The following is a 26,926-nucleotide window of genomic DNA, read 5'->3' as shown; positions in this document are numbered from 1 at the left end:
TGAAGCGGGGTTGTGTGCTGCTCTGTACTTGAACTCCTGCAGAGACAGTTGCCCGGCTCCCTTGTTGTCCCTTTGTTGGTGGATAAGACTCTGCAGCTATTGATACATAAACACCCACAAGTGGAAAAACACTGTTATGTCAAATTAATCCCACTGTGGCAACATGTGCAACATATAACTCATGAATATTTCTCCCGGTGTCACATGAACCCATTTGCATAAAATATTAAAAACATTATGGTGTTCAGTTCCTATGGGTATCTTTTTATTTTTTGTTTTTTTTAGTATATGTTATGCATATCACTAAAACATGCGCCAGCGCTTTAAAAATGCATGCATATAGACAGCGGAATAGCCTTTGATGAAACTCTGCAGGGTAATAAATTCTTCACGGTTGCCGTGTTCGGTTCTCTTGTCCCTTTATGTTCTTTGTGGATGAGTGTGCATATGAGCAAGAATTTAAAAGTAGTAATGACTCTGTTTACGTACATAGATGATCTCGCTCCTTGAAGGGGTTTCGTTTCCGGTCTAATGCACACGAAAAAAAAAATACACTTCACAAAGAGCGACAAAAGACTTTTCAACTCACTGAATCAACAAATTTATCTGCCGCGCTGCCGTGGCAAACCGTGAATCGACCGTGAAGCCCACAGTGTTGGCTTGTTATGCTCCATTTGCACATTGTCAGTTGCATAATGAGAAAGTTATAGATTGTAGATCGCCGGTCTGTGGCTTATTTGTAGATGCATTTTTTTTTTCACAGCAGGCAGTTTAACTTGTCGACGAAGGAAAATCACAAGTTAAATTAATAACAAAAATCAATGATGCCTGTTCTCTGTTGAGCTGGGGTAGATCCTGGGTTTGGAACTAAACCGTGCATACTGGCTCGTAACAGGCCTCCTGGATCATTGCTAATGTTAGCATTTCCATCTGTGCTATGATGAGCCAACATGTCTGCTGACTGTTCCTGCAGCACCACGTTTCCCAGGGTGCCTTCCTCAGCCCTTGGACAGTATGCTCAAGCTTGTCGCACTCAGCCGTGCATTATACATGTAAGAGAGAAACGGTGATAACACAACAAAGGCTCTTCCATCCAGATATAGGCTATACCGCTATAGTGACTGATCATTGGGTTGATTGAAAAACTGACTATGTGGGCAATATTTCCTCAACCCAACTAAATTGTTAAGCTAAACAGTGACAACACAGTGATAACACAGACTTTTTGTGACCATAGAATGTTCTGCTGGGATGTTACTTAGATCTGAACCACCCACCTAGACCAGAAGATAACAATGACACTTCTTGATGGAAGCAACCACCCACAGCAGGATGCAGCCGTAGCTCAGGAACAGCTCAAAAAACATGAAAAACATCACAAGGTGATAACCAGGCCTCAAAATTCCCTAGATCCCAAACTGATCGAGTATCTGTGGGATGCATTGGAACAAGCCTGATCCACGGAGGCCCCTCCCCTCAACCCACAGGACCCAAAGACCCCCACTAACAACATGCCTTTATCAGACACCACAGGACACCTTCAGAAGGCCCATGCACGTTCTCTGATGAGTCACAGCTGTTTTGGAGGCACAAGGGAGACCTAAGGTGGTCATAATGTTATGGTTTACACGCCCCCAAATGTGTCAGATCTGTGGCATATATAACAGAAGAAGGTTTTTTAATTTTATTTTGTCTGTCCCAGAAACTCATCACTTCAACCGAAGTTCAGCCCCATTCATGCACAATAAGAATCTATTTATTCCAGCCTGAGAAAAATGATTGGATCACGAGTTTACATGGTTATTAGGTGGTAATATATTCCTGCTGAGTGGATCATCAAAGATTTATGCCACCCCTCTCAATCTGATCCAGTCGTTTCTGATTGAGGCGATCGCATGAGGTGTTCTTGCTCTGATTATTAAGGGAATGCCACTGACTGAAGTTATGTTGAACACTGCAAGCTGGATTCACCCATAATGAGCTGAGCAAGTGACGTCAGTGTATCAGAGTAACTATCCCCATCATTCTCCTCAGCTCCAGCTCAGCTGAAAGGAACCATTCTCGCAGTCAGGCCGTAACCTTTGCCCATCCCTTTCCAGCTGTCCTTATTTGCAGCCAGCAGTGAATATGTACTGTACATGGGACCATAGTCTCCCTCCAACCTGCTTCACTCTTCCACCCTCTCACCATGCTCAAACCCTGAGCTCAAAATAGAACCCAACCTCATTTCATGCCTCGTGAAGCTCTAAATTTGCACCAGAGGGGACACTGCATTTGTGATAGATAGCGCAAGCAAATTAGGAAAAAGAACAAAGTCTGTTTGTCTGACAAATGGTCCACTTCGCAGAGGAACTTGGAGAACAATTTCCCAGACAAATCATCTCAGAGACCATCATATCAATCTGTGAGGACGAAGTAAAACAATATAGACTGAGCTTGGACTTGGTCTTCGCTCATTTGTGGAAAACCTGCCAAAATAACAAAATAGCAAGCTCCGACTCCCATGTGAACATTTTAAAGCTTGCCAAAAAAAAAAAAAAAACCCAGCTGGCAACCAACTCTGCCCTCAAGGTAAAAATTTCTTCAAAATATAAAGATCTGAAGAAAAATAATGCCCCAGAAATTTTCAATTCCAGATAGTTTTAAGTTGTACCCTTCATGCTAAAATGTTTTTGTGTGTGTGTGTGTGTGTGTGTCCTCGGGCACATGGGGGAAGTGATGACACCCACTTTCCATTTTTCCTTGCCTATTAAAGGCCTTTTCTTTTATCTATTAGACTTAACCTGCAGCGGCAAAATTCGCTTCATTTTCTCTCCATGCAAATTCTTATCTAGAGGATATTCATTTATGTTTTATTAATCGTGGCGTGGGTAGGATTTATAAGATGGCGTGCGGATGGAGTTCAGCATAAGTAATCTCCCACGGTGGACGGACACAAAAAAAGTCTGATTGTCTGTAGCACTGATAATAGTCACCGCCGCTTTGTGTCAAAGCTTAAGCCTTAAAAGGGTCTTAAGTTTTCTGTCAGCTGCTTCTTCTACGGAAGAGAATTATGGCCACCCATGAGAAAAAAAATTAGAGGAGATACATTTTTTTTCCCATTATGCACTTTGAGAAAAAAATCAAAAGTAGTCTTTTAAACCGTCGATACTCCACAGAAGAGTTTTGGGGCTTAATGAATAATTAATTTAAGAAATGAAAAGTGTATTGTGATTATTTTTTCAGTTATATTGCTGATATATGTGAAATAATCCCAATAAAATTTTAAATTCTTAAAATTAATTATTAATTATGCCCCAGAACTACTCTTTTCTTGAAATTGTATTTCGACTTTCCTGTCAAAATCTCAACTTTTTTGTCAAAGTGCGTATCTATCTATCTACCTATCTATCTATCTATCTTGTATTGTATTGTATTTAGATGTTACAGTCGACTATATTCTCTCCAGCAACCTTTCTCTGGTAACCAGAGACCTTTTCTTTGACACTGACGTCAACACTCCTCTGTGGTCATCTTCAAAGTGGATTGTTTTTCTACCAGGAATGGATGAAGTGACATTTTGTTATTTTTTGTTTGGTCGAACATAAGACACTCAGACTCCTGGTTGAAGCAGCCAGGTATCTGAATGCAAGCCATGTAGCATCCTGGATCAAACTACCAGGACAAACCATATCTGCGATTATATATAAAAAATCTCTAGTTTAATGCTGCTTTGAGTCACTCATGAGAAAGTGACTCACAGGCAGATTTGAAAAACAAGTTTTTCATGCCGTATTTGGCTCTGTTACACTATTTCTCTGCAGTCTCATATTCAGGATATTGAGATGATCCATTAAGTCACGACAACAAAGCCAAGTCACCCGGCCGCCTTTCATCCGCGGGCTGAGTCACCGCTTACTACTAGCTCACCACTTTCCCTCTCTTGCTCTGCTTACTCCTGCATGAAAGAGCACACGTGCCAATTTGGAAAGGCTGGTGGTGAACGAACAAAAACAGGCATCTCTTTGCACTCTGCTGAGAAGCACTGAGCCTCCCACCTCTCTTGAAATTGGCCGCCACCAGCATCAGCCCTCTACTTTTTAGCCATTAGCCATCGCTTTCCAGTTGGGATGATTGTGCTCAACACATGACATGCAACTGTGTGCAGCGACTAGTGGGACTTCTGTCTCCGTGAACCAGAGCTACAACAGGACCGGTCAGAAGGGTCTGGAATCTGTGGCATAAATGAACGTCGCTTCTTTGTTAGGAACAGGAGAACTACTAAACAAATGCTTCCCGAAATGATAAATTAATGGACGTTCTCCCGAGTGGCCACGCACACAGAAAAATGTCTGATGTAACGGTACAAGCCATCATGAAATATTTCGTACGACTGCCTCCCCATTTTAGCTGACACGTTATAGTCTACAGCTGTAAGAGTGTCTGTTTTTTTATTTTTAGCTGAACATTTCTTATCTCAGTGTGAACATGGTGTTTCTGAATAAAAACCCTCAATTTCTCTCCTGAAACCTTCTGAGCACTTTTGGGGAAAAAAAGGAACATTTGCGTAAGGACTCCACATTATATTCAATAAAAACACTAATGCGCTCAGAAGCCATTAAGTCTGGTCTGTTCCACAACAGCTATTATAACTGGGTGACATGGAAATTAACTACATGATGCGTAACGATAGAAGTTGTGTATCATCTATTTCTTTTTTAATTTATTTATGTCCTCTTACTAATCTCAGCATTGTTGTTTCATCTCTTGTGAGCTCTTGCCTGATTGCACCAATCGGTCTCATAATTTCATGTCTCTGTCGAGCGCCTAATGTTTGTTTTGTAAAATGTTCCAAGCTCTATGAATAGATTGTCTTATCAGTAAACACTAAGAACATTTGGCAGCAGAGTACAGCTGCTTTAGCAATCAGTGTACCTTTTGTCCAATTTTAATAAAAACACACTCAAAGCTGTTGTGGCAGGTCAAGTGAATGACCAGTTTGTCAAGGCATTCCCTGTCAGTGGGTGTTAGGCAGCCAGTGAACATTTTGTCCTCAAAATCGATCTTAAAAGCAGGGAAAATGGGCAAGTGGCTGGATTAGACTCTGACAAGATTGTGACGGATAGATGACTGGGTCACAGCATCTGCAAAACTGCAGCTCTTGTGGTGTGTTCCCGTGCGCAGTGTTCAATACCTATAAAAAAAAAAAAGTGGCCCAGGGCACCAAGACACACAATAGGGAAGAAGAGTCATGGTACAGTCTTTCCATTATTTTCTGTGATCCTGTTTGATTTTCCTTGTGTTTCCTGTTTTTAATTTTTGTAAAGTTCTTCCTTTGTTTGTCTTGTCTTGTTTCACTCCCTGTGTTTTCCCCCCTTTGATAGGGATGTGAGCATCGATCCAGAAATATCGATACTTCCAATCTAGATGTGTTTTTTTTTAGAATCGATCTTTACATCAAAATATCGATACCAGGTCCGCTTTCACAAGAAATATTAACACTTTTATGACACTGAATATGTGATCAATTCTAAAAAAAAAAGTTAAAAGCATGAGAGAGAAAAAGCACAGGGAAATGCCTATCACACCTGGGACTATGATGGAAGCTCTTAAATTCAGAAAGGCAGGCGATATCAAGGTATGTAATGAAAATACATCACAGTGACCATCACAGGCATATACACGTAGGTCATGTCGGCACCTTGTTGTTTCTTAACATAAATAAAAGATGCTAACGCTAAAAGCTTTTCTGACTTAGTAACTGAAATAGTTACTGTCTGCATTAACTACGTCAAAACGTCAACACCTGCAAACTTATCTGACATCCCTCCAGAATGTAACTTAAGAAGTAACATAAGGTATGACTTCATCAAAAAATACAGCATAAATTAATATTACCTGACACAAAATGTGAACCAGTTTTCGATCTGTAAAATATATCTCTGACTGCTTTTCAAATCTGTTGGTACAGTCGGTCGCACAACAGCTCTTCCCCATTTTTTAAATGAATTTTACAATTTAGACGCTATTAAAGCCGATGATTCAAACTAATGCTGCTAATCTCCATCATGTTCGACTGCCACTAACCTCCGTAACCACGGAGACTTCGCTTGTGTGTGTGTGGTCATCATCAGCCCTCCCTGGGAGCTAGTTCGTTGATCTGAGCGACATAACAGTGTGTGGAGGGAGGACAGTGCTACACGTATAGGGGGGAATAAAAGACAGGGAAGATGTGGAAGGATGGACAGAGGAAGGGAAGCAGGTGGTGCTGGTAGGATCTGGTGGAGTGGAGGATCCTCTGATTTCCCACCCACTTCACTCAGGAGTCAGCCAAGTCAAAGATGGGGCACATAGTGATAGAATGAAACAACAGCTGAGCCCATCTTAGCCAGGACTCATCAGTTCTTTTTGATGACCCAACTCGAGCTGGCAAGTGACACCACACATGGATGTGGGCATGAGTGAGACCATCACTCGAGCCGGGGGGCCTGGCCGCGCCGAGAGACGTGCTCAGATTTGTTTTTCAGAGCTGACTTGTTGGTTTGCACAGATTGTCTCTAATTGCTCTGAGCAAAGAGACGTCTGATATTTGGCAGCTTGTTTAATTCTTATGCAGAGGAATAAAATGTTCGTTGTAAAAGTCATCATTTCCAGATACGTAAGTAACCATCTAAAAGTATCGATATTGACTGGGATATTAGCGTTGGTGTTATTTGGTATCGGATTGAAAGGAAAGGAATAGTGGTATTGCACGTCCCTACCCTCTGATTGTTGAATTAGTTTCTCCTTGTGTGCTCCGCCCTCATCAATTTCACCTGTGTCTTGTTAGTCTATATATGTAGCCCTGCCTCTCCCTTTGTTCTCTGTCAAGTCATCTGAGATGTTACTCCTCTTTATCATACAGACGTGTTCCTTTCTGTGCCTTAAGTTCTGTTTTTTTATTTATTTATATTTTTGTCATTTTGTTTCCAGCTCCTACCGCCCCTTTGCATTCTGCGTTTCGGTCCTACTACAGGAACCGTGACAGCAAGCCGGCAGAGGCAGTGTCGGGTTTTGGGCAATTTTCTGCTGGGAGATCTTGGTCCTATCATTCATGTGGATGTTACTTTGACATGTTCCACATTCCCTCAGCCTTGAAACGCACCATGTAGACCGTTTCATGGAAACAGCATACCCCGAAGGCAGTGGTGTCTTTCAGGATGGTCCCTCCTACAAACAAAAATAGTTTGAGGAACACAACAATGAGTTCGAAGCATTGACTTCCAAATTCACAGGTCTCCAAAAAGTCCATCCACAGATGCTGCACCTCGCAACTTGCAGGACTTAAAGGACCTCAAGAGGCCTAGTGGAGACCAACACAACTTAAGTTATGGCTGACAATGATATGAAGTAAAATATTCCACCTTACTTTCACTTGTTACCACATCTGTAGTTACAGAAGAAAAGAAATATTCACAGCAGCCGTCCTGTGATTTCTGCTGAGCTCAGATGTTAAGTATAGGCCTATAAATTTTGAAGCAGCCTCGCGGCTGTTTAATATTGCATTCATTCATATGAAATTTACAAAATTTCCCACCAGTTACCAGATAGAGGTCGTCAACCTGCAAAATGTCACCCACTAAATTCAGTACTTTCACTTCTGAGAGCAGAACACTGACATGTTGATACCTCCGCAAGGGTCTGAGACAAAGCCTCAAAGCAGGTGAAGCAAGACGCCATTGCATAGGATCAGCAGCTCAGCGTGTTTAATGCTCAGCACAACACATGAAGTAAATCCAGTGAAGTGATGCAGAGAAGGAAAATGAGGAAAATAAAAGCTGCGCCAAAAAATCCATTTCTCCGAGCAACAAACTCACGCTGTGACTCAAAACCCCGACAAGCTCCAGCGAAGCAAACATTAGCTCCATCATCGGCAGCAAACGATGTCAACACTACTTGAGAGAGAGAGAAATAAAGACTGCACGTTTAGACTGATAAAGATGGAGACTGACACCGCACGTATTCAGAAGCACTTTGCTTTAGCGCAAAAGGTTATTGTAAGAGATTGAGAAGATTGAGGGTGAAACAGACGGAGACTGAGTGCAGAGATTCGAGGGGACACAAAATGTGGGGCCCCAATATGTACCTCTGGTTAAGAAATGCAACAGGCTTTTAACATCCTGTGAACTTCTTTCATGTGAAACCTGCCAAACATGCAAAACAATAGCTCAGTACATATTATCATTATCAGTTCCACATGCAGTTATTTAAGCAGTATCCCCTGTCATCTCTCTCCATCCACCCACGCAACTGGAAAACCGTATCAGCACACAATATTCAGCACACTGTATTAATCCTTTTCATCAGTACTCTCGTCTCTGATGTCAGTCTTTGTGTCCAACATGACAAGAACCTCATAGCCTCTCACTGGCCACTGAACGCTGAAACATGCTCGGCAGAAGTAAACAGCTCCATGTGGGTGAAGTGACTCACTCTTGTAGCTTGCACTCCAAGGCTGATATCCATAATACCCGGTGATCCTCAGTATCCGCTCCTCTATGGACGCGCTGTTGATGTCCTCGACTGAGCGGGAGGACTTGAGGTCCTCTTTGATGGCCTCGTCCACCACCAGGTACTTGAGCTGCCTAAGCTGGGGGCTGATGTCCGAAAGCCGTCTGGGGCTCACGTCGGGCGACTTGCGCATCCCGCTGGGAAGAGAGAACAAGGGGTGGCAGGGTTACAAGACAAAGCGAGGCCGCTTGGCAAGGGAAAGGAGAGCCTATAAACCTTGCATGGGGTTTGATGTTATAAGGCTCGTCTTTGGCTAAACCGCGAAAGTCGATGGTGCATGTTCCACAGAGACGTGCGTCGAGGGCCCCTGCAGCGCCTCTCTTGTACAGTAGAGAAATCATCATCCTTCAGTGGCCCTGCGTCCGGACAGCAACAGTGTGACACTAAGCGATAGTGACTGGTCCTGCGGTTGTTGTATACTATGTACTCTGCAACCCCTATTACGGGCTTATAGGAATCAGAAACTAATGAATCGATCGTGACTGATTTGTGGAGATGGAGAGGCGGCACTTGTGACAGCTCCGCGCGTCTTGCAAGCACTGGACCACAAAATTACGCGCAGCTTCCCACACCGCAGCCTCCTTAATTTTTATCATGCAAAGGAGATAAATGCCTGGCGCCGTGTGTCCAGCAAGTGAGACAAACAAACAAACAAAAAGAATTGTTAAAAATGTGCACCAGTAAAGCTCTGCTGCATGATGTACGACAAAGTAGCACAACGGTGACCTGACAGCCTCTCTGCTTGTTATAAAACCGTCAGCATGTGACAGCAATACATGATTTATTGACCCACTGGGAGAAAATCCGTGTGGGAAAACAACTCCATATTATAAACATGTCCTCATTATAGAGCTGACTCAGACGCTGCCAAGCGATAACAGCCGGTTTTAAAACATACATTAAATTCACATAAAAGCTTTTGGTATTTTTAACACATCTGCTAAATAAAGTCAATTTACTTTATCAATGCACCTGAGAGAAAAAAAGTGCGCAACAAGTCGTCCTGTCGATTGACTGCAATGTATTTTGCAAAAAGTTTAAACGTCTTACATCGGCATCAAAGTGGTAGGAGGTCCAAGGTAGCACATGCAGTCCCGGTGGGGCCGTCCGACCCGGTCCCACACCGTGCCCTCTCCATCGCCGTACATCCTCAGGCACACGGGGGGGAAAAAAGGAGGGGGGAGGACAACCACCGCGAATCTAAATCCTCATCAAGGCCGACGGGTGGGACAGTACCATCGTCCTGCTCCTCCTCGCCCGCGCAAACATATGCCTGCCTGGCTACTACAGTACAAGCTGTTTCAACATGATGAGGGATGCGCTCTGCTCTGGATGCAGCTTCTGCGTCCTGGAGGGCTCTGCAACAGCGCCATCTGCTGGATTCGAGTGCTTTTTCATTTTGTAGAGCACGGCTGTGATGGTACTCGGTTTAACCTGTTGTAATTTAACCACCACCTCAATACCTGGACGTCTGTGACAATAGTTTAGTTTCTGAACCTCAGTGAATCACATAACAATGGGCAGCCGCCATGCAAATAAGATCAACAGCCACATTTAAGATAAAACAAAACTACATATTTAACCGAAAATGTGAAATAGGTGTGAATTCATCCAACAGTGCCAATTACCTCTGGCTCACAAAAGTTTCTGGATTCTGAGATTTGCATCCAAAAGGAGACACTTCACAGTGCAAACCTCTCCTTTATGTCTTGTGATACGTCTTGTCTGGTTTTCCTTGCTGGTGCTCGCTTTATGAGAGCTGCGTCGTGAAAGAGGTTTTTCAGTACTCTGGTTTCACAGACTGCACAAATCCAGGCCACTCACGACGTCTCTCAGCGCAGCTGTGAAACACACCGGCTCTGCTAACAGCCTTTTCTCTCAACCGTGGATTTGACAGGCCTCAGGGGTCCACTTTGTTTTGTTATTCATAGTCTACTTTACCTGAGGAGTCCACAGGCTCCTCAAAACGACGGCAGGGCCTGCCTCTCGAATGTCTGCGAGTGAACAGTTCAATCTGTTCGCTTCAATCCCACAGACTCAAAGACAACTCCAAGGATGTGGTTGATTGCATCCAATCAGTGCTATGCTTCCAGTAACTGATGGGGTAATTATGTTCAGTGGTGATAATTATATCTCTCCCCAAAATTAAAATCAAGCAATCGCCTTTGTCTCTGTTTGCAACTGTGAGCCATGCAACAATAAAAGTGAGTTCTTCAGATGTGAATGCAGCTTAATTATTCTCACAGATTGGTCTAAACATGATATAATCTGCTGCACATTCATTCTCGTTCTGTGTTTGTCTATCAAGTTTGACAAAGTTCAGGTAAAGTCTCGGTAAACGAGGAGCCTGCGCAGCTCCAACCACGAAGAATGGCGGGTCTCTACCTTGCATGAATGGGGTAGCTCCGTCCATGCATCCCAGGTCCGTGGTCCCCCCCGCTGCATTGCGTCGGCATCGTGCGAGCTCCACACTGCAGAGCTCCCGGCTGCTTTGTAGAAGACAGGTTTCGCACGGATCAATGACCCAGCCACACCTCACACGTCCGCAAGAGTTGGGGTAGATTGGGTGGTGGTGGGGACCTGTGCTTACTCTAGCAAAAAAAAAAAGAAAAAAAAAAGTGATGCCTAGTCATCAATAAGCGGGTCAACACCTCACATCGACAGTCTCAGTCGAGCAGAGGATCAAGTTCATCCTCTCAACTTCACAGCTCAGCCTGAGCCAAATCAATTCTCGGCCCGCTCGACCTTCCTCGTTTGCCAAAAGCAAATATCGCGGAGACGCAAAACAGTTGTTACAGAAGGTCTCATACATTCACACCCTGTCACCTGTTCCAGCTGTTCTGCAATTTCAGGGGAAGCACAGGTGAAACCACTGACATTAAGACTCCATTAAATGTGTTAGTGAGCCATGACCATGCCGTCCATGGTCATGGCAGTGAGACAACATCTGGAGCTGCTTCATCTGCAGCCATGTGTGTTACATGTGTGTTTGTTGCTACATGACATGTCGAATTGTCGTCCATGCAAACAACCTACACTTTCTTTCACAGCAGGTGCTACTAGTGGCATTTCAAATGTCTGTCTCTTATGTTATTGCTCCTGCTGCCTCACAGTTGTTGGTGCCTATGAGGCTTTAATTACTGGTATTAGTTACACAAGTCCTGTCTGCAAAGAGCGAATACCTCTATACACGTCAGCATACGCTGTCACCACTAGTGTTTTGACGGAAAGGTTTATTGCTTTTTATTGAGTGAATTTATGCCCACAGAGAATTTATGTCTGTGCTTTGGTAATTAAGTAGCTGGCATTTTATAAAGCATTATTTTCTTTTAAAATAAACACTCTATCATTGTAATATCTGGTAAAATCTCGTCTAACTCAAGGGCACAGAAATACTTTTTTTTTTTAACTAATAGACCGTTTTCTTGCAGACTTTTTGTCTCGGTTCCTATAAGTGCCCATGATATCCATCATCTGTCACTTTCCTACTGCGATGAGTCAAATTGTCCGCTGTGAAGACGTCTACACTGCTCTCTCATGGCAGGAAAATATATTTGATCAGGAACAGCACAGGTGCTGTTGGTACATTAAGGATGGCTCTGCCTAGTTTAAGCATCTTGGTAAGTCATTGCTGTGACCGAAACTGAAGTGGATTTATTAAATGTAGCCGTCACCAATGTTATTGTTTGCACCTGCGCTCATCTAGTGGCATGGCAAAACGCGTCTGGTCAAAGATTTGCTGCTCATTTCTCCATGAGAAACACCTCAAAATGTGGGTCTGTAAACTACGTTAGATACACTTCCATAAAGTAGAGATGTTTTCACGTACAATTGCTTTGAGATTGCTGTCTCGTGTCTCGTGTCGAGGTAAAAATAGTAACGGATTTCACCATCCTTCATCATGAGCTTCCCTGTATCTCTCATCCGTTCAATCAAAAAGTGTCTCAAAAATCTAATTTAAAAAATCTATTCTCTCAGTGGTTTACATTATTTTCCTCACTGTGTCCAGTTTCATGCCACTTAAAAAGTATGATGCAAACCCTGCCTCAGCATCAATATTTTAATGCAGCTTTCAGCCTGGAAACAGTGGTACAGGCCGGTGCTGATTGGCCGAAGCTAGAAAAGAAGCAGAACTCTGAGCCAGTGAAAAGATCACATTTATTTCTGTGTATTTAAGGGATTTTATAGAAACTCTGTGTGTCATTACTTAGTTTGATTAGCGACTTGTAAATTTACATAGGCCAACATGAGTGGGAATTTATTGTTAGTATCCAGAGGGACACATTGATTCCTGTGTCGCCGATGAAGGCGCTATCAGGGAGGAATCGTAACCTTTACGGAGTCGGCTCCCTGCAGTTCCCAAGGGCCTGAGTGGTTTCTTCAGGGTATATTTGTTATTCATCTGCCATCAGTGGTAATGCTGACACACAGCTGGAGAGAGGCAAGCAGAACCTCTGAGGATGAGAGGTCTCGCTGACGCTATTACAGCAGCTGTCAACATTGTGAACCAGTTTGCTGCCGAAGCTGCGGCTCCAGCGGTAAAAAAAAAAAAAGGATTGACGTCTCCTGCCGTGTTTTCTGGACAGCCCTAACCGGCCTGATTTCCATTCTTGGATTTTCTCTTTTTAGTATTGCTGACAAGAAGAAACAAGACGCAAAATTCTGAAGATGAAAATGATTAAAGTTCTGAAAGTAGGCACACGCTGTTCCCTCTCTCTAGTGCTGCTGTTGATATCAAAACACACGTATCTGAAAAACCGGAATGCAGCTTCAGATGTGCCTTGTCCAATGAACGCATTACGGAAAATGTTTGTTATCATCACACAGATGTAGAAATATTCTCTATGATGCCTTTAAGTAAATGCAATAAGTGACTAGACTAGGCCCCCTTCCACTGAACACACATTTACCATTAGATGTTTCATGTTTTGTGCATGAGAACAGGTACATATAGCTTCTTATTTATTCCTCGTATACAGTATGCTGCTTTACTTCATTTGATAAATCATCTGTCCACTCTTGTTACCTGATTCCTGGTTTACATTTCTCGGAAAACATGAAACCCTTTCCTCTGTTACGTGTTTTTGTTTTGCGACTCGCCAGTGGGATTTGGATTAAGTGGTTGGCAAGCACGCTTCGTCTCCAAGTCCAAAAGACTGTCCAACGTTCGCCACTTGAAATGAGGGATTGATTCTTTTTAATATTTATAACCAATTATATTCTGTGACTCGTGGGCCGTGGAGACTTCCTGTGAATCGGGCCATTTTGCGGTTATTGTGAAAGCACAACAGCGGCATCAGATGACTTGCCGACATGGCAATTAGTCAGTCTTGTTCCTTCGCGTGCTCAGTGTTCAACGTACACGGGCGTGCGTCTTTTGACATCCAATTAGGCCTCAGTGTTTTCTGGATTATCATGCGTACGTCTCGGATGCGATGTTAACATTAGCGGGGCGACAGTTTGAAAGCCCAAAAGGAGGCGCGCCGTGCTGTCGCGCTGCCGTATGTTTAATCTTGACTTGATGTTTGATGTTGCGATGTTTTCAGATGTCCGTGGTCCTGGGAGAGAGCAGATCACAGTTGCTCCTTGTCTCCTGGTTTCTGTTAAAAAATGCTTGCACCAGAACACTTTAAACGCACGCGTGTGTGAAACCGTGAGATGTTTTCAAAACACCAGAGACTGCAGCGTTAAGAGTTTTTAACCCTGGCTGCAGTGCTATCCACTATCCATCCACTGCTCCTTTTGTCTCCTCCCCTCTGGTCTTTTCAGTTTATTTCATCTCTAAGACCCAGTTAACTGGGGCAGGTCCTGTCAAGTGGCCGTGTGCATGTCTTTGCACATATCTTTTTAAGACAACCGCGGCGTACACATTTCGATTTTACCTCGGAACAAATGTGAATCTTCAGTATTATGCAAAAACATAATGCACTTTTTTCCCCCCTCACACCAGCAAAAAGAACATACCGTGTTTGCAGTAGCAAATGAGAGCAGTTACAGAGTTGGCAGTGGGGAGTGTTTGTGCTTCAGGCCTCCTGCATTCACATAGTCCCAGTGTGCACCAGGATATAAATAGAGTTGCTCCACCATCAGAAAGCGGTGCTATAGGGGTAGATGCCAGTCATTGCCCCAATCCCCTCCACCCGTGTCCTGGATGACCCCTGAGTGCCTACACCAGTGGTGTATAACAAGCCAAAGTTGCAACAATGGACTTGCTCTGAAACTGACTGATGAAATGTCAAGCATTACGCAACGGAGCCCTGGGCGCTTCTGCAATGTGTATCACTCTCGGGGGCTGGCCAGAGTGAGTATTTCGTCCATACATTCATGCATACATTCATGTTTCCACCGAGCTGCAACACACCAGTAAACTGATGCATCTAAAGCCACACCAGGATTCCTTAAAAACAAACAAACAAACAAAAAAAAACTCCTCCTGTGCTGAGTGTAGTGGTTTCTCCTTTTCACCATTTCTTGGAGGATGTCAAAATACATTGGAATTCTCTTTCATCTTTATACGCGCAGGTAGTTTCCTGCATGGAAATGAATCATGGAAAAAAAAAAAAGATCAAGTAGCAATATTAATGACGCGAAGCTTGTGGTAAATTTTCAGCGAGGTGTGTAGAGATGTTCCTGTGGGGGATAGTACAGTTCTGCCCCGTTACACTCCTGACTGACAGCCCGGCTGCTTCTCCTGACAATTGCACCGTATGCATGCGGGTGCAAATTAAAAGCAAATAAAAAAGGGAGAAAGAACGTGGCGTTGACTTAAAGCGTACTTTGGCAGACCCTGTCTCAAAAGGACGAAACTTTTTCTTGTGGTTTTAGATTGTCTAATAAAAGTGATGCTCTCCCTTCTTTTTATTTAACATTTAACAACGGTGTCAATCATGGTATAATATCATGACATCAGGGTGAGCTGATGATGTTTTGTTTTGCCTTTGTTCCGCTGCAGTCACTGACCACTGTTACACGTCCATGTTTCAAATGTCACTGCTTTAATTTAATCTAGGTGCTGCCGATCAGATCTAATTTAAATTTAAGCAGATATTAAACTTTTAAAAAATGGGATCCTGATCTTATCACAGAGGTTTGTTACAGCCACGTTGTCTAAATGAACAAACAAGTGTTCAGAGCAGAACACGGTGGATTTGCGCTGTATCAAACTGGCACATCTTCGACAGTGATTTCCAGTTACTGTGCGCCCACAGGTAATTGTCTTCTCGCAACGTGCATCCAGCAAGTACTCGCTGTGTGAAAGTATTCGAGCCGCCTTCCCCCACACCTTTTTATTCAGACTCTTAAACTTCTCTTCAGTGAGAGGTGCCAGCTGCCTGTAATGGAGGAATCTCTTCTACATTAAGAAGCACAGCTGAAATGTACTGTCCTCAGAGATGTACGCCACCCAAAGCTGTGAAATACAACATGCTCTGGGGATGGTTGTTGTTATGTTTGTTGTATATATTTCTCTATGGTGGACCTTGCTTGGTCTTACCACGGTCAGCATAACATGCCCCTGCAAATTCAAAGGCGTTGTATCGTATTTGTCGCAGGCTCTCGTAGTAAATAAAGCTCCAAAAACGAGTCTGATCATTGTTATGCTGAAACAAGAAACCATTTCTAATTAATTATGGGATATTTGAACCTCCTGTTTACCTCCATCTTCAACTGCTGCTCTCCTTCATTTGAAATTCAAAGATGAGCTGAAAGCCTAATATACTGTATTCAAGTAATAATATTTCTTTAAAAAGCTACACAATACCCAGAGTAGTATCAATTATCGCCTGTTCCGCTCGTCTTTCCATTTCATTCAAGCGAGTCCGCGTGCACAAAAGCCTGGTAATAATCCACCCCTCTCACCTTTACTTTAATTCATTTTACCTCTATGGTAATTTCATGTTACGTAACCGCACGTGTCGCTGCAAGCTGACACCGCTATCTGAGCACACTTTCCATCAGCTCCCCCTGCACCAGCCAGTGTCAATACCCCTGTAGCCGTCAGCACGCATCTCTGGATACGTACCAAAGGACTGAAGCGAAGAGAGAAAAAAAGGATCAAACAATAATAAACCAACACTTTTATTCAAGACACGGATATTTTTACAGTTCATGTATGTCATGATTTCACAGAAAAACGGTGTACTCAATGGCAATCGTGTATTACAATACCGGCATTGTAACACTTAAATACTTCACTGTGCTTGTGAATCTACAGTAATCCAGCAGAACAACTGAAACGCATGAATATGTACAAAAAATGTCAAGTTTCTGCTGCATAAATAAATGTCAACGTGCTTCCATTTGTCATCCTTTACACAGTGTCTATTCTCTGAACAAAACTAAAGCTACCTTCATGACAAACTGTATGTGCACGATGACAAACACTGCCGAAAACAACAAAAACAGTAACGCCGTGAGATGAAAGCACTGACATCAATCTATTTAACGTATCTACAACAACAGTGAAACGTCGTACAGTAAAAGAGAAAATTCAAGTTTGCAAACTTGCAAAGGTTCTCATTCGTCTCATGAGACAGACAGATGCTTTACAGTTCACACGAAGGCCCAGACTGGTAAAACAAGAAAGGGAAACGACACGTTATTAAAGACGGGCGAGCGACGTGGACGGTGACACAGTAAAAAGCTCGTCGCGATCCGCTTATTCGTTCAAACTGGTCGCAGCTAAACCGGAGCCAGCGGAGCAGCGGGGAGTGATGCTGCGCACTGACCGTAGCAAAAAGCGTTAAAAACATTACATTCAAGACTCTGTGAAAGGCTGCGACTTTGTCTTGATGTGGTGAATGATGAGGTCAGAACTGTATCATAATTCATCAGGAATGGACGTTGTTCTATTATTTAAACCTACTAACTAGTTACATCATTATATTACATTGTTTGTGTAGTTAGAGGACAGATAACGACAGGAATTTTTTACTTTTGACAGAGCATTTTTCCTCGAGGTAAAAACTGATGGACTGATGTTTAAATGCTGTATATTTTGTGAACCTGCTGCTTGAATGTCTTGTTTTTTTTTTCCCCCCTAATGGACCATTTCCATTGGAGAATTACTGCCATTGATTGATAACGAAATTTCTGTAAACTTTCAGCATGTCATATTGAAAAATATACATTTCTACATTCTAAAATAGTTCCTGTTAAACTCCTGTCAAGCTTAGAGTTAAGTGTCAAGCTTTTGCGGATCTTTCACAATAAAAGTCTTTTCAGTAAAAATATCAACAGTTTTCTCGGATGGACTGTTAACTCTAGCATTTTATTCTTTTTTTTTTTTTTTTTTTTAGCTCCAGTCAATGTGCAAACTGAGCTCCCTTCACTGACAGTAAAATAAAAATGGAAAAAGCCAGTCCTCCGTAGTTCCCTTTTTGAACTGGGCTAACCCCACTTCCCTTTTCACACGGTCCCGCACACATTAAGTCAGACGGATCAATAAATTATAGTGCTTCACACATGACCAGCTTTGGAAAACCGCAGCAACGTGAGAAAATGATTTTTTTTTTTTCCCCCTCACAATGAAATGTGACGATGTGGAGTGCAACAAGAACAGTTAACACCTCAGTAAAGATGAGCTGAAAATGCTGCAAAACATAGTAAAAACCTACATGTAGTGATTTTTTTTCTTCTTCCTGGCACATCTTCTTCCTTTTAAACTTTTATTTTAATTTCGTCCAGCTTTCCTATCTACCCTGTAGATTTGCAATCCTTGTTATGCAAAAAACAAAAAAAATCAGCCGTGAAACTTTTAAATCAATAGGAGCCACTTCAGCTGCAAGGAATGCAATAAAGTACTGCACAGCTTACCCAGCAAACAAACTTGATTAGTTTGCAGTAAACTTTCAAATAATGAATGTCATGACACATTCCACTAGAGCAACTAAAGTTGAGCTCAAATTATAGCATTTTTTTGTTTGTTTTGTTTTGGCTGCACTTCAGCTCATCTGTAAAAGGTGTGATAATTCAAGGCGTCACTATTCTGTACACTTGAAACATTTACCTGGTTATGTACATCCCACATAACTGCCAAGCATCTCTATTTATAAGATACATACATGTATATGTACTATTATTTTGACAGCGAATTATCTTGTACATTATTTATCTTGTACTTTGACTACATTTTAAGAGACCAATATTCCTAAATATGCAATAAATAATGCAGCTCTTAAAGGTGCTCAGCTTCTCTGACTCATACAGCAGATTTTTCTTTAATTATTGACTCTGTATTTATAGCCACTGTTTAAATATTAATTGTATCCGTTTTTTAAAAGTACATACATTTAAAATCTTCTGCTTAACACTATTTCGTCAGTATTGTGGTTCAATAAAAGAGATTGTTTGCTTGATCTGAGTCGTCTCAGCCAGTTTTCTACTAACATTTGCAGGGCTGAGAGGTGCAGAATGCCTACAGCTGTGATCTACTCTACCTCTAGTCTTGTGTGCATTAGCCGCCTACTTCCATATTTTTTATCCTTTAACAGGGCGTTCTGTCTACTGGATCATGGGATCGTCGTTGGGAGAGCCCAGAGTTTGGACGCTAACAAACGGCTGGGTTTTGTCCTCGAGTTTGTCTGAGCTTCTGTTGGACACAGTGGTGAAGGACAGCTGGTCGTGCTCCAGGATGGCCAGCCGGTCCTGAGGCTTCTCTTTCTTCAGGTAGAACATCTTCCTCAGCTGCTTCAGCTGCTGCAGCTCGCAGAAGGTCTCCAGCACCACCAGCATGACTATCAGGCCCAGGATCAGGTAGACTGGGGGGGGTAAATACACAGAAATTAGATGTGGCATTATGATAAAAGTGAAGATACCTTAAAATCTATCTGCATTTAGTTATTTAATATTATATTATCAAGTTAAATGTATAGCATGTTCTGTGTGTTGTATTTTACTTAATCAGGAAAATCTCTTATACAAGAAGAAGCACAATTCTGCATCACATTTTATATTTGTCACTGTCCTTATGAAAACTCCAGCAGTGACTTTCTTTAAAGCCATGCTGTTTTATGGACCGACACAAGAGGGCAGCGGCTAGCTAACCACGCAAACAGACCGCTGAGCTTTGTTGAACAGTGAGACGCAAGGAGACACAAAGAGAAACAGGAATCCGCAGTAAGGAATGTCTAGACGTGTATTTGAGCATTATAATACTGTTGACATTTCCTTTTCTTTTAGGTGACAAACCTGTTTTGGGGACTATTTTGCTATTTTTGGAGTTTGCTCTCAAAGAGGAACACGCTGCATGCACACAGAATCCACGGAACATGCAAATCACAGAAGCAGCGCTCATTTGCAAGTGCAAGACCAAAATAAACACAAATGCCAATAAACGAGATTAAATGTTCTTTCTGGGGGGATGTTGAACGCTAGGTCGCTACTTCAGATGGGGGTGACGTCACTTCCGATGGAAGACGTGTAATTCTTCATAGAGGAAATTGTCCGAATGTGCCTTTTGTGCAAATAAACACATTCTGCTACCGTCTCCCTCCTCCTACAGACTGACACATTGTGCCTACAGGATGACGTCTCTCTGGCTGCTGCCGCTGCTGCTGCTGCGTAACACACCCACACCCACAACACGCACTCAGGGGACAGTCAATAAGGGTAGCGTCCGACATTCCGGTGCAACCACCACAGCTTGTCCAGATTTACAGATCTGCTGCCGTCATCATGCAGCAAGAGTCACCCAGATTATGCAGGCGAGCCCTGCTGCTCTCCACTAGGCCATGGCCCAGTTTTATGAACCACACCATTTTGGTTGGTCCGGCTGCCTAATGTGGTTTTATACACGCAGGAAAATATCTAATTCTTGCTCTCTCAGCAGAACATAAACGAACTACCCTGAATGGGCTTTACACTGTTTAGATAAACTGCCCATAGCAGCAGAGACAGTGACACTTTGTGCGTGCAGGGCAGGCTATGTCTAACTTCCAATATCAATATGTGCAGTGGTTTCTCCCTGTCTTTTTTAAGGTCTGCAATAGCGTCCCATTTTGGATTCAACACAAAGACGGCTCCTATCTGTCAAGGCAATAAAAGTCTATGCTAGTGCTTCTCTTCTCTATGACCCCAGCTTATTCAGTGTTGTATGAAATTATTATTATTACACAAATATGTGTGTATCTTTAATTTAAGTGCATCTCATTACCACATTGCAAATGATATGAAACAAGGTCGGAAAACTGGCCCAGGTAATTGTGTCACAACTTGCCAGGTCAAAGTTTCCCATCGTAAAACCAACTAAAGATCATTATCTCATATCGGAAGATGGCTGCGACGTCAATTCCAAGAAAACGGAACAATTTAAACAATATAACTTTATGTTGCGTGGTGAAACTCGAATTATAATTACTGAAGAAAAATGGGTTGCTGTAGAACTCAAAGAAGAGACGGCAGAAAATAAAGAAGTACTTGTGATAAGCTGTAGAGTTTATGACAATCGTGCCAGTAAGCAAAGGCAACAACAGCAACATTTATAATGATAATATCTAATATGACATGAAAATAAAATTATCCATATAGCACCATTAAAACGATTCATGAATCCATCTCCAAAGACATCAGCACTCACCGGTGATGCCCAGTTTGTAGAGCTCCCTGAACTTCTGATTGACGGCCTCTCCGGGTACGTAGTCACCCAGGCCGATGGTGCTGAGAGAAATGAAGCAGAAGTAGAAGGACTCCAGGAAGTTCCAGTTCTGCTCCAGCGCTGAGAAGATGGCGGCGGGGATGAGGAAGAAGCAGGAGACGGCGACGGTGGCGAGCAGGGAGGCGTGGACGATGGCCACCAGCGGCTTGGACAGGCCCCAGCGCGTGTGGATGTACATGATGGGCCTGCGCGTGCTGAACACCATGATCCTCTGAACCACGGCAGTGAGGAAGAGGAGGGTGAAGGGGATTCCGATCACTGAGTAAATAATGCAGAAGGCCTTCCCGCCGTCCGACAGTGGCGCTGTGTGTCCGTATCCTGTGAGGAAAAGATATATATAATCATATATAATATAATCAAAAAAGCTGTTACTGGGCCAGATTATGATGATGGAGTCTTTGCTATTAGATCTTTATCCTTATAGGTCACAGGATTAATTCATAAGTACTGAATAATAATGTACCTATACAAAGGGTTTATGAAGCTAACATGCTGTGTAATGACTGCTCAGTCAAAAAAAAGAACGTCTTCCTGTTGGCAGCATTGTGAATTCTTCCTTTAGTACTTAGTGGAAAACACTAACAGGTTTAATTACTTTACTGGGGATTGAGGCACTCCTCAGGTCAAAAAACTTCCTTCTAGCATCTTAGTGTGAGCTGGCAACATTATGTGACGACATCTGTCATCTGATAAATAATATAAAACACAGATTATTATATTGTTAATATTACTTTGAGTCTTGGATGGCACTATACCACTTTTTTAAATCTCCACACGAAACCACAAATATAGCTGCAGAAGTCTCCTTATTCCAGTTACAAGATTTAATATTGTTAAGGTCTGTTTCATCCAAGCAAGCAGTAGCAATGAAACGTCCATCTTAGTACTAATAATACTGAGTACCTCTTCAGCAAATGTACCACTCTTGGCAACCCCAACACTGATTTGTGTCCTTATAAAAGATACAATCTGGTCTCAATACAGGAAGTTCCAGGGCGGAAATAATATTGTGGGCTAAATTAAAGGATTATCTTATCTTAACATTTCAGTGTTCGGTCTGTTTCTGGCTCTTTTAAAGGAGCGGAGTGTAAGAGTTTAGTTTGGTTTGTCTGTTCTGGGACACTGTAGACACATGGTGCCACGACATGGCGCCTTGCATGAAAGAGGATCTGTTTACTCCTGAAGCGAGAACACAACGCTTCATAGTTAGAGGTGATTATACACGGAGGAAAACATAATTCCTGCTAATATGTCCCCCCATCCAACACACGGGAACAGTCATTAAACCAAATGAAATGCAATAGAGACGGTTAGTCAGGATATTTCTTTAGGTGATGTCCTGTTGGTGTTGATGAGGAAGAGAAACCTGACATCTTCTTTTTAAGAGCACCTAGCAAGAGTCTCAAAAATGCCGTGGCTCTTTGACACAAACTCGCAAATGAGGAACTTAGAATGTGTCCTTGTCATGCGACTTGTAATATATTCAGCTTCAGCTATTCATAACTCATTCACTGCCCTCTGTTCAGAATATGGCAGGGCTGTACACCGGGCCCTGCCCCCTAAAAGCTGGTGAGCAGTAAAGGTATTAGTGTGGTGATGTATTTTGTAACCTATCTGTAAGTTTCAAAGGCAGTGGAAAATACTCAGTGAAAAGAGGAAGTGGTGGTTTTAAAATTATTACTAGGAACAAAGATTAAGATGAATCTTTATACGCCACTAAAAAAGAAAGGCAAAAAAACATTAAAAAGTCTCAGAGTTTTATCTGATCTAGATGTCTGTCAACTCTATTTAGCCATCACTTTTGTTGAGACCTAAACAAGAAACTGTCTGAGGCAGCCAAATACAAATAGAGACAATCTGGACAATTGTGTGTGTTGGAACGTCACAGATAACTGCTGCCATGTGGGTCAGACTAAAGTTCTCCAGGTGGCCTGACAAGCATCTGCAAACCACGTTCTTTCAGTGTGCAGTGCTAGATAGCAACTTACATCACACCTTTTTTTTGCCCGAGACGGCCCAAACGCCTTAGCCTCTTAGTTTTCCAGCCTTTTTGCAAAAACAAAAAAAGCCTATTTAGGACATTTCCAAAAATACCCAAAGTAAATCGAATGCTGTTCATGAACGTGCATGGCCTTGGTTTCTTCTGAAAGCAGAGACTCTGCAGCTTCTATCACAAAAGTCAGAATCACTTTAAGTGATAGACTATTGTTCTTTAGTAATCAAAGTTGGCACACAGTTAAAAAATAAGAAGCTGTTGTGTTCGCCTGAATTTTCTTATTTTGCTATCTGATGTCTGCTGTGTTGGTTAATTCCTATAAATCAGAAGAAAACTGAAGAAAAATAGCTTTCCAACAACATGCTGCATGCAGCTTTTGCTCGAACACAACTCGTGGACAGAGCTGTAATTGGTTCAAAAAGCCACTGCTGTCCCATATAGGGCCCAGTGGAAGAGTTAAACAGAAATTATACAAACTAAGTCTAAGTCATTGGACCGAATTAGAATACGTGCCTTTAGGGTTAAGACAAAGGCGATGTTGACACAGACACAATGTCACCAAAGGTTCACTTTCCAAAAGGGCTTGTTCTTTTTTATAATATTTATCAAAGGTTGTGCCCTGAGGCAGAGCTGATTGTCAACGCAAGACGGGAACTTTATCTTATTTATATAACCAAAGATAAGGTAAAGGGTAGACTCACTTCTATTTTTTTCTTTTTTTTTAAATTATGGATGAAGCTAAAAACACGTTAGACATGACTAACCTTGGCTTTCATGAACGAAAGCGAATGTCACACAAATGAAAGTGATTACTGAAGGGGCACTGATCACGCTTTTGTTAAAATAACTGCAGATATGATTATTTTTCTTCACTAAAACTGCTGCTGCGCACCTGGTCGGCTGCGGGAGCATCACCTGTCCCCGTCCAGCCTGAGAGGTGACCGACACCTACCTGTGGTGGACAGCACGGTGCTGGCGAAAAACAGCGCAGACGTGAAGTCCCAGTTCCAGTTGGCCGAGGCGTTATTGAGAATGGACACCCCATAATTACTGGCCTCCAGCGCTTTCTTCAGAAACTGCTCCAGACGCTCCTCGGAGAGACAGTCGTTGTCCTGGAGGAACTGTGTCTTGAGGGCCCTCAGGTCCTGGCGCAGGGCGTCTTCATACGGCAGCTCGACCGAGGAGAAGACGACGGCGCCGAAGACGAGATAGAGCAGATACCCCAACACCAAAGACGCAAAATACCACGTCGATTTGTGATTCTGTATCAAACGCACGCAAGAATTGCTGGCTAGAGACTGGAGCATTTTTTAAGAGGTTTATCACCTCGCTTCTTACGTTTGCAATATAATAAAGTAGCGTTATTAATTTCGCCGCCTCACGTGTCTGTGTGCCAGAGAGATATGTCTTTCAGCGAGGGGATGTTGTCAAAGACAAAGCTCAATGAGGATCTTGTTTCCCCCTCGGTGAAACCTGCCGTGACAGAAGGGGCTTTCAGGTGCAGTCGGAAATATTACACCTACACGACGACACGAATTTGTTTATTTACTACACCCTGAATGGATTAAGAGAAATTATGTAAGAAAGGTGCCAGAAGAAAATCACATAAAGGCGTCGTCTGCTAATCTTCAGCTTTCAGACTGGTATAACTGTCTGAAACGAAAACAACGTGTTACATCGGTGGCTGAATCTCCGAGCTTTACATGAGCAGTGAAGGCAGCAAGTGATGTGGCGAGGGCAACGTCCGAGTGACGTAAGCACTTCCTTTTCTCTCCTCTCAGGTAGTCAGGCCTGTTCTGATGTCTCTCAGTTTCTATTCAAAACAATCGAGAAATGATACCGAGCTATTGTTACGACACAAGGCAAGAAGAGACCGACGAAACGCCCAAATGCGCAGACTTAGAGCGTTTCAGAGAACACAAAACTAGGCCGTAAAGAATCAGGTGCCTAATGTAAAAACGATTCAGGCTCATATTCAACACTTTGGTTTGGACAAACATACTGCATGTTTGTTAATGTATAATTGCGAAACTTTTTGTGTTTGGCATAGTTGACAGGAATCATAGTTGGTATTTTGGCTGTTTTCAGGCCTAAAATCAATATGGCTGACTATAATCAAATACCACATGGCATTTTTTCCTTAAAAAAATATTAAATTTACAATCGAGTAAATTGAATATTTATTTTATTATTTTTTAAGTTAAGTTCTTTATATATATATATATATATACATATATACATATATATATATATATATATAGGGAGAGAGAGAGAGAGAGAGAGAGAGAGAGAGAGAGAGAGAGAGAGATAAAGATATTGTAATAGTACTGTTGACATGCAATAAATCCACACTTGAAATTTTATATTTATATGTCATATTAAAAAACTAAGAAAGAACATACCTTACTGTACTACTGTAACGTGTTTGTAATAGGTAACTCAGCTGAAAGTGATTTCTCGGGCACAGATACTATAAAATTTTATATATTGCTAAAAAAAATAAATATCTGTCATAATTATCACAACTTAACAAAAAGAACACAATCAAAACATTGTTTAGCTAATTAGTTAGTTAGTTACTTGACATTTTAGTGATATCTAGTCATTTTTTATTAATAAATGATTGTTTCCATAATAAATAATTATGGATTTTGTAAATACATGATCATAATGAACATATTTTTTTATTACTATTAATAAAAATGTATGCAAGATATCTTCCATGGACCCATGTTGACCCATGCAATGATGGGCCATGATCCACTCATGGTCACTCAGTTTCAGCCACATGGGGGCCATAGTTTAGCTGCAACTCCACAGACGAGGTGTGTGTGTGGGTTTGGGTTGTCCTCTCAGGGTGGTGGTGCAAAAGGCTATGACATCAAAATGTTACCTCCCAAAAAGACAGGTCGCGTCTTGTCAGTGTTACACCATTATCACATGTGTATCACGTGAGTATTCACATCTAAATATGAGGAAATGAAAGCTCTTTATTATGTCGCACCCTCCTTCTCAAAGGACAAAAGCATTTGGAAAATGTGGTTCTGAAATTACAATACACACTCAGAGGAGCATCTCAATATTTGAAAAGGTCTTGGAGCATTGCAGGATCAGTTCAATGGTTTTGAAGAAAAAATATTCACAATATCCAGGCATGCGATCACACTATACATGCAACGTTGTTAGTGGTGATCTTTGGGTCTTATGGATTGAGGGGATGGGCCTCTGTGGATCAGTTTAGGATCTAGTGAATTTGGAGGCCAGGTCAACACCTTGTGCTGTTTCATGTTTTTTTTGTTTTGTTTTGTTTTTTTTAAGTTGTTCCTGAAACGTTTTTGTGTGTGTGTGTGTCTGTGTCCGGCTGCATCCTGCTGGGGATGGCTGCTGCCATCAATGTGTGTCATTGCTATGGGGTGGTGGTGCCTGGTCTGGTGTAGTACATATCTAAGTAACATCTACACGAATGCCAGGTCCAAATGTTTCCCAGGAGAGCACTGCATTGTCTCAAGATACTTCTCCTGTCAGAGGTTTTCATGTTGTGGCTGACTGGTATATGTGTTGGATTACACAAAGAAAGGACAAAGATTAGATGACATATAATAACAGGACTGAACTGTGGACAGAAAACATATACCTTTCTTGAGGTTAAAAATTAGACCACATGTCAATACCACACTGTCACTATGTGCCTCTGTTCAGTTCATTATATGCAACTGCAGGAATATGGATATAGATTATAGTGCACATAC

At 42.2% G+C, this 26,926-nt stretch overlaps 2 protein-coding genes across 2 annotated transcripts in view; both read right to left on the bottom strand.

The window, feature by feature from the left end:
* slc35f3b (solute carrier family 35 member F3b) overlaps positions 1-10,040 on the bottom strand; it is a 51,052-nt gene extending 41,012 nt beyond the window's left edge. The window contains exons 1-2 of the mRNA XM_047603556.1: positions 9,580-10,040; positions 8,452-8,666 (exon numbers count right to left, since the gene is read on the bottom strand). Coding sequence (XP_047459512.1) covers positions 8,452-8,666; positions 9,580-9,677 — 313 coding nt within the window. The 5' untranslated portion in view covers positions 9,678-10,040. The remainder of the gene's footprint in view (positions 1-8,451; positions 8,667-9,579) is intronic.
* Positions 10,041-16,589: 6,549 nt separating this feature from the next.
* kcnk1b (potassium channel, subfamily K, member 1b) lies at positions 16,590-24,653 on the bottom strand. Its single transcript, XM_047603314.1, has 3 exons — positions 24,130-24,653; positions 21,104-21,499; positions 16,590-19,286 (listed from the first exon to the last, which is right to left on the bottom strand). Exons 1-3 carry the CDS (start codon positions 24,482-24,484, stop codon positions 19,030-19,032), a joined length of 1,008 nt encoding a protein of 335 aa, XP_047459270.1. The 5' UTR covers positions 24,485-24,653; the 3' UTR covers positions 16,590-19,029.
* Positions 24,654-26,926: the final 2,273 nt, after the last annotated feature.

Source organism: Mugil cephalus, chromosome 13 (assembly GCF_022458985.1).
Source record: "Mugil cephalus isolate CIBA_MC_2020 chromosome 13, CIBA_Mcephalus_1.1, whole genome shotgun sequence".
Classification (NCBI taxonomy): Eukaryota; Metazoa; Chordata; class Actinopteri; order Mugiliformes; family Mugilidae; genus Mugil; species Mugil cephalus.
The sequence above is the reverse complement of the archived record's forward strand: the minus strand, read 5'-3'. Positions and strand labels throughout refer to the sequence as shown.

Bases quoted from the DNA above. Each gene is read 5' to 3' on its own strand.
- kcnk1b (XM_047603314.1), bottom strand. From the start codon at position 24,484: ATGCTCCAGTCTCTAGCCAGCAATTCTTGCGTGCGTTTGATACAGAAT. The intron at 21,500-24,129 runs GTAGGTGTCGGT...TTTTCCTCACAG, and splicing joins CACCGTGCTGTCCACCACAG to GATACGGACACACAGCGCCA. The intron at 19,287-21,103 runs GTGAGTGCTGAT...TACCCCCCCCAG, and splicing joins CTACAAACTGGGCATCACCG to TCTACCTGATCCTGGGCCTG.